We start from the raw sequence: 14119 nt of genomic DNA on the forward strand, positions 1-14119 counted from the left end.
GATTTGAAACTATAAATACAAGCTTTATTCAACAAAAGAAAAACTATAAATATAAAAGAATATTTTTAAAAACTATATGACTATATCAACAGGTAGTAACAAAGTTTATGACAAAATTCAGGAACAACTTCTATTTAAAATACTGAAAAGCAAAGGAACAGAATAAAGTCTAAATGGATAGATGATCAGGTTATACAGATTGATACTACAAACAAATTAGGGGAGCAAGGAAGAATGTATTTGGCAGATTTATGGAGTATGGAGAAATTTTTGACCAAACAAGAGATAGAGAACATTATGAAGTACAAGATGGATAATTTCGATTACATGAAATTGAAAAGTTTTTGCACAAACACCATGCAACCAAGATTTGGAAGGAAGCAGAAAACTTGGAAAGAATTTTTGCAACTAGTATCTGTGATAAAGGCCTCATTTCTAAAATATATAGAGAACTGAGTCAAATGTACAAGAACACAAGGCATTCCTCAATTGATAAATGGTGAAAGGATATGAACAGGCAGATTTTCAGAGGAAGAAATTAAAGTTATCTATAGTCATATGAAAAAAATGCTCTCAATCACTATTGACTAGAGAGATGCAAATCAAAACAACACTGAGGTACCACATCATACCTATCAGACTGGTTAACATGACAAAGCAGGAAGATGATAAATGTTGGACAACATGTGGGAGAGTTGGAACACTAATTCATTGTTGGTGGAGTTGTGAGATGATCCAACCATTCTGGAGAGCAATTTGGAACTATGCCCAAAGGGCTACAAAAATGTGCATGCCCTTTGACCTAGCAATATCACTTTTAGGACTGTATCCCAAAAAGATCATAAAAATGAGACAGGGTCCCACATGTACAAAAATATTTATAGCAGCTCTCTTTCTGGTGGCCAAAAACTGGAAATCAAGGGGAAGCCCATCAATTAGGGAATGGCTGAACAAGTTGGGGTATACGAATGTAATGGAATACTATTGTGCTATAAGAAAGAATGAACAGGAAGACTTCAGAGAGGCCTGGAAAGACTTATATGAACTGATGCTGAGTGAAAGGAGAAGAACTAGGAGAGCTTTATAAACAGCAACAGTCAGTGTGCAAGGAATTTTTCTGGTAGATTTAGCCCTTCATAGCAAAGCAAGGACCTAAAAAATTCCCAATGGGGGGTGGAACCAAGATGGTGGAGTAGAAAGAAACACATACTCTAGCTCTTCCCCCACTGCCCATAAAATACCTGTAAAGAATGACTCTCAACTAATTCTAGAGCAGCAGAAGCCACAGAACGATGGAGTGGAGGAAATTTCCAGCCCAGTGTGACCTGGAAGGGCAATGGGAAAAGTCTGTTGCACAAGACATGAAGCAGAGTGCAGCCCAACCTTGACCACGAGGGGTCAGGAGGAGGACCAGAGCAGGCTTTGGGGACAGAATCACCAGCACCAGCAGCAGCAGTGGTTTGCAGATCCGTCAACCCACAGGTGCCAAAGGTCAGTAAGAGGGCTTTTTCAGCTGGCCAAGAAGAGAGCAGAGTCCCCACATAGCTACCACCCCAGGTGGTGGAGGCAGAGGCCATAGCAGGCGGTGGTGGCTCCCACAGCAGGCATCAGCTGGCATCCATTGTTGGAGGCCTCACTGTAAAGTCCTTGGGGGAACTGAGCAATTGATCTGAACCTCAGCCTTGAATAGTAGCCCTGCACCTACCTAAAGCTCCTGGGGGAATTGAACAGCTGATTTAAATCTCAGCCCCAAGTGCTGGCATGGCAGAACTGGAGGCAAGGCAGTTGTGGAGAGGAAATTCTACTACTCACAGATTCTAGGCACAAAAGTTTCTGGTTGCTCCTAGTATGCAGGCTTGATTGTGCCACTTTGGAGGAACTGAGATCTTACAGGTCCCCAGACTATACCCTACTCTTGGAAATGAACCCAAAAGTCAAGCAACTGGTTGGGAAAATGCCCACAAAAAGGAAAAAAAATAAGACTATAGAAGATTACTTTCTTGCTGAACAGCTATCTTCTCCCATCCTTTTGGATGAGGAAGAACAATGCTTACCATCAGGGAAAGACATAAAAGTCAAAGTTTCCATATCCCAAACATCCAAAATAAATATTCAAAGGTCTCAGGCCATGGAAGATCTCAAAAAGGATTTGAAAAGGAAGTAAAAGAGGTGGAGGAAAAATTGGGAAGAGAAATGAGAGAGATGCAAAAAAATCATGAAAAGCTAGTCAACAGCTTGCTAAAGGAGACCTAAAAAAATGCTGAAGAAAATAACACCCTTAAAAATACATTAATTCAATTGGCAAAAGAGGTACAAAAAGCTAATGAGGAGAAGAATGCTTTAAAAAGCAGAATGAGCCAAATGGAAAAGGAAGCTCAAAAGCTCACTGAAGAAAATGGCCTTTTCCATGGAGGGAAAAAGAGGGGTGATGAGAGGGAAAAAGTGAAACTTACTCTCATCACATTTGGCTCAAGGAAGGAATAACATGCACACTCAATTTGGTGTGAAAACCTATCTTACAATAAATACGGCAAAGTAGGGGAAAAAGAGATAAGCAGGGTGGGGGGGATGATGGAAGGGAGGGTGAATGGGAGGAGAGAGCAATTAGAAGTAAACATTCTTGGAGAGGGACAAGATCAAAAGAGAGAATAGAAGAAATGGGGGACAGGATAGTATGGAGGGAAATATAATTAGTTTTACACAACATGATTATTATGGAAGTCATTTGAAAAACTACACATGTATAGCCTATATGAATTGCTTGTCTTCTCAGTGGGGATGGTTAGGGAAGGAGGAAGGAAGAGAAGTTGGAACTTAAAGTTTTAGGAACAAATATTGACTATTGTTCCTGCATACAACTGAGAAATAAGAAATACAGGTAATGGGGTATAGAAATTTATCTTGCTCTACAGGACAAAAGAGATGATGGGGATAAGGGAAGGGAGGGATGTTAGAAGGGAGGGCAGATTGGTAGAAGGGGTAATAAGAATCCTAGGCATTTTAGGTTGGGGGGAGGGAAGAGATGGGGAGAAAATTTGGAACTCAAAATTTTGTGGAAATGAATGTTGAAAACTTAAAATGAACAAATTAATTAATAATTTTTTTTAAAAAATTCCCAATGGACTTTTGAGGCAAAACACTTTCCATATCCAGAGAAAGAACTATGGAATTGCATCACAGAATGAAAAAGACCATTTACTTTTGTATTATGTTTTGTTTTGTTTTGTTGCATGGTTTCTCCCATTCATTTTAATTCTTCTATTCAACATAACTAAGGTGAAAATGCATTTAATAGGAATATATGTGTAGAACCTATATAAGATGGCATGCCACCTCAGGGAAGGAGTGAGGAAATAGGGAGGAAGGATGGGGAGGGAGGGGAAAAAAACCTAAGGTATATGGAAGTGACTGTAGAACACTAAAAACAAAATAATTTTTTAAAAAAGAATGTCAAAAAATCACAAAAGAGGATTAAAATGAAAGTGTATTTTAAAGAAACGGTACACATGACAGTGCAGGAATAGGCCTGAAATACCATACATAAAACCTCGTACCACTCCCTCCCCCCTCCTCCCCACAAAGCTAAATCAACATTTTTTTTTGGTACAACTGCACTTCAGAAGGTGAGTGCTCATAAAAGAAAAGAGGGGTAGAAGATAAAGGAGGATGGATAATGCACCCTAACTAGGTCAGCATTAAGGAATGAAAGGAAAATAATCACTATATTCTCTGAGGAAGAAGAGGAGCTATAGGAAAATGAGTATAGTGTCACAGAGAGAATTTGAAACAGGAGAAAACAAAGGACATCTCAAGACAATAGTGGGAGTGTGATTTACTTAAGAGCTATACTACAGGGAGAGAAATATTCTATAATGAGAGATGAGAACATTAAATGGTTACAATCTATAGGGATTTGATGCTCAGAGAGTACACTACTTCTCAAAGAGTATTGTGCATCCAGAGAAAATACCTTTCCTCAGGAACAGGAGAATCAGATCTTGTAGGGGCCGCTGACAATCAGAATATTGGGAGGGCATGGACATGGAGTAGAGAGTGCATGACATTGGAGAAAGAAAATGATAATTAAGAGGACAGGGAGGCAGACCAAGAAAATGAGATATAGATAAATCATTGGGTAATTTGATTAAAAATAAGAAAGAAGAAAACCAAATTACCATTATCAAAAATGAAAACATCACCTTTTGAAATTATATTCACCACCAGTGATAAAGAAATTAAAGCAATAATTAGAAGCTATTTTGCCCAATTGGATGTCAATAAATCTGATAGTCTACGTGAATTAGATGAATATTTACAAAAATATAAATTGGGGAGAGTAAGAAAAGAGGAAATAGAATAGTTAAATAACCCCATTTAGAAAAAGAAATTGAGTAAGTAATCAATGAACTCCTTAAGAAAAAATTCCCAGGGCTAGATGAATTTATAAGTGAATTCTGCCAAACATTAAAGAACATTAACTCCAATACTATATAAACTATTTAAGAAAATAGGTGGAGTACTACCAAATTCCTTCTATGACAAAAATATGGTGCTGATATATAAACCAGGAAGTGCTGGGGATGGAAGCTCAATTCCATGTGGACAGTCTCGGGCGGGTAAAGGTGGGAACTTCTAAATCTTAGAGTTCTCATGAGGCCCCCCAGAAAACAGCAGGGAATCGAGGAGTGAGACCAAGCTATCTCGTGTATTTCCGCCTCTTCCCGTGAGAAATGTGATGGGAGAGAGCTCTCCCCGCCCTCGAGATTGGCCCGGGTCTGGGCACACCTATTGTTATCTAACAGGCACGGTATTCAGGTGCAAACTATGCAGCAGGAGAGCTTAAGTAGGATCAGGAAAGCCTGAAGGCTCTCTTAGCACGGAGGGGCCCTGACAGGACAGAAGGCTCCGTTTTTCCTCTCTTCGCTCTCCCCTCCCCCTCTCTCCCCACTTACACTTCTGCTTCCAATCTCTTATCGTAAGATCTTTGCCTCCTTGGGAGATTTCTCTCTCTCTCCCTCCTAAGGAAGAGCTCCCCCTGCACATGTAACCAGGACCCTGAATAAAGCCTAACCCTTGTTCGACTCCGGAAAGTCTCTTCTCTCATATGTTTATCCGGTTTGGCCAACCGAAGACCTGTGATAGAGGTAAGGTAAGACTTGGGTAGCCCTCAGGCCTCTAGGCCTGGCAAGGAAGAGTAAAAAAAGAGAAATAAAACTATAGTCCAGGTATAGGGAACCTGCAGCCTCAAGGCCACATGTGGCCCTCTACTTCCTCAAATGTGGTCCTTGGAATCCAAACTTCACAGATCCCCTTAATAAAATGATTTATTCTATAAAACTTCAAAGAAAAATGGTCATTTAGTCAAAGAGAAGAATCTCAAGTTCTCATAAGGAGAAAACAAGAACTGAACAAGAAATCTGATTTCCAATATCAAGACCAAAGAGAAATATAAGCAAGTTAAAAGGGAAAAGAAAACATAAGGGATTCAATTAACCTGAACTGTTTACATCACCACATGGGAAGATGATACTTGTAAGAAGGCATATACATAGACAAATGGTATGGGTATAAGGTAAATCAGAGGGAATGACATAAAAAAATAATTAAGGGGTGAAAAAGAGGAGTACACTGGTTGCAGAAGGAAGGAGAGATAAAATGGCGTAAATTATATCACATGAAGAGGTGTGAAAAACCTATTACAGTGGAAGGAAAGATCACAGCGTGGGCAACTGGCATGATTTCCACCTTTCTCTCAACAGTATTAGCTTCAAAGAGGGAATAATCTACACAATTAGTTCAATATAAGAATCTATCTCACCTGACAGGGAAGTAGAAGCAGAAAAGATTAAATAAAAGGAGGTAGGGGGAACTGACAGAAGACAGGGCAAACCAGGAGCGGTGGTAGTCAAAAGCAAAACACTCTGAAGGAGGGAAAGGGTGAAAGGAGGGAGGGGTCAAAGAGGAGGAAAAACAGAATGGAGGGAAATATATAGTAATCATAACTATGAGTGTCAATGGAATAAACTCTCCCATAAAACAGAAGTGAATAGCTGAGTAGATAAAAAATGAGAATCATACAATAAGTTTACAAGAAACACACTTAAAGCAGAGATACACACACAGAGTAAAGGTAAGAAGTGGGAGTAGAATCTATTATACCTCAGCTGAAGAAAAAAAAAAAGCAGAGGTAGCAATCCTGATCTCTGACAAAGAAAAAGCAAAAATAGACCTAGTTAAAAGACATTAGGAAGAAAATGATATCTTGCTAAAAATGTACCATAGACAATGGAGTAATAATAATAATAATACTAAGCATCCAAATTCTTAAGGGAGAAATTAAATGAGTTATAGATTCATGACCAAATTGGAGATAGAGAGCATTACAAAATGTAAAATAGATCATTTTAACTATATTAAATTTAAAAGTTTTTGCACAAACAAAACTAATGCATCCAAGATTAGAAGAAAAACAGAAAGCTGGGAAATAATCTTTATAGCAAGTGTCTCCAATAAAGTCCTCATTTCTCAAATATAAAGAGAACTGAGTCAAATTTATAAGAATACAAGCCATTCACCAACTGATAAAAGGTCAAAGGATATGAATAGGCAGTTTCAGATGAAGAAATCAAGGCTATCTATAGGAATATGAAGAAGTGCTCTAAATCACTATTGATTAGAGAAATACAAATTAAAACAACTCTGAAGGGCCACTCACACCTACTATGTTTGCTAATGAGACAAAAAATAAAAATGATAAATGTTGGAGAGCATATGGGAGAATTGGGACACTAATACTTTGCTGGTGAAGCTGTGAACTGATCCAACCATTCTAGAGAACAATTGGGAGCTATGTTCAAAGGACAACCAAACTGTGCATACCCTTTGATCCACCAGTACCACTACTTAGGGATACTTAGGTATCCCAAAGAAATCATAAAAAAGGGAAAAGGATCTACATGTGAAAAAATATTCGAAGCAGTTCTTTCCACAATGGTAAACATTGGAAATTGAGAGAATGCCCACAAGTTGGGAAATGGCTGAACAAGCAGTAGTATATGAATGTAACAGAATACCACTATTCAATAAGAAATGATGAATAGGCAGATTTCAAAAAAACTGGAAAGACTTGTATGAAGTGATGCAAAGTGAAACGAGCAGAACCAAGAAAACATTGTACACAGTGGAAGCAACATTATGTGATGACCAACTATGAATAACTCAGCTCTTCTCAGGCACACAATGATCAAAGAGCAATACAAAGACAAGAAGCAAAATGTTATCCATGGACACCCAGATAAAGAACTGATCGACTCTGAATGCATACCAAAGCATACTTTTTCACTTATTTTATTCTTTTTCATGGTTTTTTTTTCCTTTTTGAACTGTTTCTTCTTTCACAACAGTGATTTATATGGAAATACGTTGTACATGATAGCACATGTAGAATATAAATTAAAATTCCTATCATCTTGGGATATGGGGAGGAGAGAAAGGGAGAAAAGTTTGGAACTCAAAATCTTATAAAAATGAATGCTTAAAGTTGTCTTGACATGTAATTGGGAAAAAATAAAACACTTTTTTTTAAAAGGCCACAAAAAACAAAAAAAAATTTAAAAATAAAGCAAATCTACCACTTCATACTAAAAAAGGAAGGAAGGAAGGAAGGAAGGTAGGAAGGAAGGAAGGAAGGAAGGAAGGAAGGAAGGAAGGAAGGAAGGAAGGAAGGAAGGAAGGAAAGAAGGAGGGAGGGAAGGAGGAAAAGAAATGTTTGAAAGAGGAAAAACATCTGTGTAAAGAAATTCACAACTCTAGACTGCAGGCTTCAATGTCCATTCAGGAATATCTTTGCCACATAAAACTGGTTCTCTGCTTACTGCTTGACTGTTGAGCCTCAGTATTCTTCAGCTAGGAAAATTTTCTCTTCTCCACTCAAACATAACCTTTATAAGATATTTCAGTTAACTATTACTCTTAAAAGAGTATTTAGAAAGTATTAGTCTTAACATGTTAGTTATTCTTTTTAATCTAGAGAACTGCAAAGTTCATAAGACAGACTATAGACCAAAAAACCCAATTATTCATTTACCTTGGATGCTGAGCTTTCCAAACAGAATGTAGTTCAAAATGTCACGTTCAGTTTCACTCCTATAGCCTGCTCAACAGGATACAATTGCAAAAATCTCTCTACTTTTCCTTCTCAAGCCAGAGGTGGCAAGAGAGAGCAGCAAGCACATGAAAAGTTTCACCTTTGTCCAACTTTAATGGTCACAGAAGGTCAATAGCCATTGCTGGAACTTTTGGCCAACAGAATCAGTTCTTTCTCCAACCAATAAGAACGAAATCAGTTGAAGCTTCCTCTCAGTTGATTGCTTTTAACTGACCCAATTCTAAGCAGCTTTTCAGCCAGTTTGTAATATTGTCAACTCATCTCAGGTTCTTTTTCCCCTGTTGATTCTTCCTTATGTGATGCCTCTCACCCTTCTGTCATTGTTATATTCAATGAATTAAGAGCCTCTTGATTCTCAGTGACTCATCTTTTACTTAAAACTTACAACTCCCCAAATTTCTCCTATCAAATTGATAATACTTCATAAATTACACCTTAGTCTCCAAATATTTATATGATTTCTAATTTTCTTAGTTTTGCCCTACTTAGTATTAAACCATGTATATGCTATTAGTAATGCAAAACCAATCAGCATCATAAGACTTGAAAAATTATCTTGCCTAACTACCCTCAAGAACAAAGGCTATTATCCTATTTTCCCATACGTGCCAGGAAGCATTTTCTAAAAACTTCCCTGAAAAGTATTTTCAGTATTTGGCAAATGTCTAAGTTCATTATTTTTAACTAACCTAAAATTTAATGGCACTAAAGTCTATTTCTTTATTTTTCATCCTTAAAATATAATGAGAATATAAGAGAAAAGGATACTGGGGGGAAACAGCTTTTTGTTTCATTGTACTAAGAAATAAATGTGGAAAGCCAAATAACTTGGTGTATCTAATGCTGTAGTGATTTGATTAATGATCTGATAATTTTGGGATGCAAACACTAGTGTTAAAGGGCCCACTTAAAAATGACCCATTTAAAACAAAGATAATACTACAGTGAATATAAAGAGAAAGAAAAAAGAGTGCCAGTTCTAAACATACACAGTCAGGCAGAGTACTAAGCTGCATATAAACCAGGAGGCTTTCATGTAAACTCCATACTTCTAATAACCAGAAATGACAGGGACATATTAATCAAGTTCTTTGGGTGTTAGGCTTCCATCTATCAAATAGGACTAGAAGCTACTCTATTCCTAATCTACCTCAGAGGGGAATCTAGCTCCATGGGGGGAGGAGGGGAGTGAAGGGGGAAGGAAGATGCTAATTCTGAAGAACAGATTATCTTTATTAAAAAAGACTCACTTGAAATCATTACTCTCAAAAACTTTGTATAATTACTTACACATGTAAAAGAATTTCCACAAGAACAATGATCACAGTAGTAAAAAGAAGAAATGACTTACCCCATGTTTCCTTCCATGAGAAGAATCATATTGTATATATGGGAAAATATGAAGAGGAAGAGAATGGTGCTGAAGAACATTGTCATCCAAGAACCATGATCGTCTCGAAACATTTTCAACCGAAGCAACTGGCCTAAAATATGAATATTATTTTTTAAAATTACCTTACCAAAAAAGTACCTTGAAAACATATATGTGTGCTTTGCTGGAAGATAAACTAGACCCTCACTATCTTGGGACATCTTATAAACTCTCTTATTCATGAAACAACCTTATACTGCCATCAATCAATTCCTTCTATTGCTTAAATAAATAAATTCACTTGGAAGTAGTCTAAGACAGATTAGCTTTGGAGAATATTTCAACCTATAGATAATAATGTTATAGGGTTGGTCTGACATACAGTTAGTGTCTAACATTTGGTGTCTCCATTGATAAATCCAACGTCCTTGTCTCAATTGCCATGTTTCTAAACCTCCCAGCATTTGGCATTCTTGGTCACTTTCTCCCAATAGATACTTTCTCCTTTAGTTTTTATAGCATTAAATCTTTCCTGGTTCTCTTAGCTGTCTAGCACCTCTCAGTCTCCCTTGCTGAATTTTCAGACAGGTCATGCTCACTAACTATGGGTAACCCTCAAGGCTTTATTCTGGATCTCTTTTCTTTTTATTTTATACTGTCTTACTTAGTGATCTCATAAACTCCCATAAATTGAATTATCTCTATGCATATAATTCCTACATCTGTATTTCAAGCCCGAGTATATCTCCTGAACTACATATATCAAAAATTACCTTCTGAACATTTTTAAATTGAATATCCCATAGGTATTTAAAGCACAACTCTTTTGATTGTTCAAATGAGAACTCATTACATTTGTTATATGGTAGATATATAATAAGTGCTTAATAAATGATTAACTACTGAATGACTATTGAACTGTGACCAGAGGAGGGCAAGCAAGAGCAGTGGCAGGTGGGAAGATGGCCACCTGCAAGGACTCAGAGCCCAGATCCCCTATAAACACTCTAGTACAGCTTAGCAATGAACTATTCTGAGAAGAAATAAAAAAGAATCACTTCTAGACTTTTCCATTCAATACAGGAATCCATAGAGGGTCTCCTAGAATCATGCAAGGATGCTGGAATGTGCAAGTCATGGTAGGTCCAAGGCAGAGTCTAGAAGGCAGAACCCAGATAGCCTCTGGAAGTTTGGGGTAGGAACAGGGCTCCCTCAAGCCAGTAGCGCTTTAGCCGAATCATGCCTTCCTCAAGCCTATATAGCTACAGAAACCCAATCAAAGAAAGTACTCTTGGATCATTTCAAGTAGATCCAGTGAGGCAATACTGGCCTGAGATCAGCTGAAGGAGAAAGACCATTGGCAAAATTCAGTCCACACAGTCTCTAAAGTCTGTGTTGGGAACCCAGGACATGAATAACCCAGAGTTCAGAAACAAAGGGAAAGGACCCCAGATAGAGCCTAAAACAAGGAAAGGTCTGAGAAACATGTGGCAAGAAGGAGACCTAACAGAGGTCAAATCAAAACCCAACAGGTTCTTCTCATGTCATTCAACTGACTGACCCAAACAAATGCAGTATTTCTTACCCCCAACTTAGATACTGAAGTGGATGAGATAAGCAAAACAAGGAAAACTGTCAATACCATTAAGAAATATCTTAGTTTAAGGGATGCCTAGGAGGTAAACACAAGTCCGTGTAAAACCTCAGAGGAAAAAAAATGTCCTGCTACAAAGACCACAGAAGTATCCATAAGACATTAATAAGAGTTACAGAATGGAAAATCTAAGAATGAAAGAATGGCAAGGGGGCAGAGTCAAGATGGCAGAGTAGGAGGACAGACCTGAAGAAGCTCTCCCCCCACAATGCATAAAATACCGGTAAAAAATGACTCTAAACAAATTCTAGAGTGGCAGAGCTCCAAAACGACAGAGTGAAAGAGATTTCCAGCTCAAGGCAGCCTAGAAGGTCGAGAGAAAAAGTCAATCACACCCCTCTTGGAGCAGAGCAGAGTCCATCAAGTATAGCACAGCCTTGGCCTTTCCAGTGCAGTGGGGTTCAGACAGCACCAGAGCAGGCTTCAGGGTGCAAAATCATGGACAGCAGATGCAGTTCCCAGATTTCTCACCCCACAAATGCCAAAGACAGCTTCAAAGGTCAATGAGAAAGCTCTTTCACCTGAGTGAGAAGGGTACATGATCCAGCCCCAGATCCAGGGCAGCAGCAGTCATTGCTGTGGGGAGTCCCCATTTTTGGAGTTCTCAGGGTAAAGACTCTGGGAAAATTGAGCAGCTGATCTGGATCTCAGCCCTGAGTGGAAGTCCTGGGGTGAGGAGGAGCACTGGCTGGCATGGTGGAGTTGGTAGAGGCTCTGGAGAGGGAATCATACTCTCAGATCCTAGGCAGAAAAGCTTGTGGTGGCTCCTAGTCCAGAGCACAGGTCAAGAGAGGAGTAAACTCCTCTCTCTTAACTGTGCCACCTTGAAGGAACTGAGAACTTACAGGTTCCTAGAATATACCCTCCTCTTGACAAAGGACTCAAAAGTCAAGTAACTGGCTGGGAAAATGTTCAGAAAAGGGAAAAAACAAGAATATAGAAGATTATTTTCTTGGTGAACAGTTATTTTCTTCCATCCTTTCAGATGATGAAGAACAACGCATGCCATCAGAGGAAGACATAAAAGTCAAGGCTTCTGCATCCAAAACCTCCAAAAAAACATGCTGTTGCATATTTCAGGCCACAGAAGAGCTCAAAAAGGATTTTGAAAATCAAGTAAGAAAGGTGGAGGAAAAATTGGGAAGAGAAATGAGAGCAATGCAAGAAAATCATGAAAAAATGAGACAACAGCTTGCTAAAGGAGACCCAAAAATGCTGAAGAAAATAACATCTTTAAAAATAGACAAACTCAAATGACAAAAGAGGTTCAAAAAGAAAATGAGGAGAAGAATGCTTTAAAAAGCAGAATTAGCCAGATGGAAAAAGAGTATAATACATCAGGGGAAAAAATGGTCATTCAATAAAATAGAGGACTTTCAAGCATTCTTGATGAAAAGACCAGAGATGAATAAAAAATGTGACTTTCAAACATGAGAATCAAGGGAAGCATGAAAAGGTAAACAGGAAAGAGAAATCATAAGGGACTTACTAAAGTTGAAGTGTTTACATTCCTACATGGAATGATAATATCTGTAACTCTTGAAACTTTTCTCAGTATTTGGGTAGTTGGAGGGATTATACCCATATATATAGACAGAGGGCAAAGGGTGAGTTGAATAGGAAGGAATGATATGTAAAACAAATAAAATAAGGGGTGAGAGAGGAATATATTGGGAGAAGAAAGGGAGAAAAGGAATGGAGCAAATTATCTCTCATAAAAGAGGCAAGAAAAAGCCTTTTCAATGGAGGTGAAAAGGGGGGCCATGACAGGGCAAAAGTGAAGCTTACTCTCATCACATTTGGCTTAAGAAGGGAATAACATGTACACTCATTTTGGTATGAAAACCTATCTTATGCCATAGGAAAGTAGAGGAGAAGGGGAAAAGTGGGGTGTGGGGGAGAAGACAAAAGGGAGGGCAAATGGGAGGAGGGAATAATTAGAAGTATACACTTTGGGGGAGGGACAAAGTCAAAAGAGATAATAGGATAAATGGGGGGCAGGATAGGATAGAGGAAAATATAGTTAGACTTTCACAACATGACTATTGTGGAAGTATTTTGCATAACTACACATGTATAGTCTATATTGAATTGTTTGCCTTCTCAGTGGGGATGAAGGGAGAGAGGTTAGAACTCAAAGTTTTAGGAAAGAATGTTGGGAATTGTTTTTACATGCAACTGGGAAATAGGAAATACAGGTAACAAACCATAGAAATCTATCTCGCTGTACAATAAAAGAGAGACAATGGGGATAAGTAAAGGGAGGGGTGTGATAGAAGGGAGGGCAGATTGGGGGAAAGGGCAATTAGAATGCACAGTATTTTGGAATGGGGGAGGGGAGAGATGGGGAGATAATTTGGAACTCAAAATCTTGTGGAAATGAATGTTGAAAACTAAAAATAAATTAATTAATTTTAAAAAAAGAATGGCAAGGAAAACTGATACTTTAAAAGAGACAGTAGAAAACCCCAACCGAGAACTGAAGCCTTTTAAAATTAAAACGAGTCAGACAATGTCACTCAATATGACAAGAAATATTTTAAAACAAACCAAAAATCTTAAAAAGCCAATAATATCTAAGTAATAAAGAAAGATAATCTAAGAATGATCTGATTATCTGAAAACCATGATCATAAAAAAGGTCTGAATATCATATTTCAAGAAATTCTCAATGAAAACTGTCCAGAACCCTTTGATTGAATCCAAACTTCATAGAACAAAAATGCTTAATAAAAGAATTTGTTTTGTGAAGTTTGAATTCAGTTAGGGGGCAGCACTTGAGGACGGGCAATATGTGGCCTCAATGCTGCAGGTTCCCCACCCCTTATCTAAAGCATATAGTATGAAAGGAGTTGGAAGAATGGAAACTCCATGAACCCACCTTTCATTACATACTGGAAGATAGAACATAATTATACATATACAT

The 14119-nt window shown here is 38.0% G+C and overlaps 1 protein-coding gene across 15 annotated transcripts in view; it reads right to left on the reverse strand.

Moving 5' to 3' along the window:
• The window catches only part of TMEM117 (transmembrane protein 117), a 234518-nt gene that overhangs the window by 145612 nt on the left and 74787 nt on the right, over positions 1 to 14119 (reverse strand). For 14 of the 15 annotated variants that reach the window (XM_072654278.1, XM_072654276.1, XM_072654275.1 and 11 more), the window contains one exon: positions 9519 to 9651. The exons of the other annotated variant lie outside the window; for it this stretch is intronic. In XM_072654278.1, coding sequence (XP_072510379.1) covers positions 9519 to 9651 — 133 coding nt within the window. The remainder of the gene's footprint in view (positions 1 to 9518; positions 9652 to 14119) is intronic. 15 annotated transcript variants of the gene reach the window in all.

The sequence above is a fragment of the Notamacropus eugenii genome, chromosome 3 (genome assembly GCF_028372415.1).
Source record: "Notamacropus eugenii isolate mMacEug1 chromosome 3, mMacEug1.pri_v2, whole genome shotgun sequence".
NCBI classification, from domain to species: Eukaryota; Metazoa; Chordata; class Mammalia; order Diprotodontia; family Macropodidae; genus Notamacropus; species Notamacropus eugenii.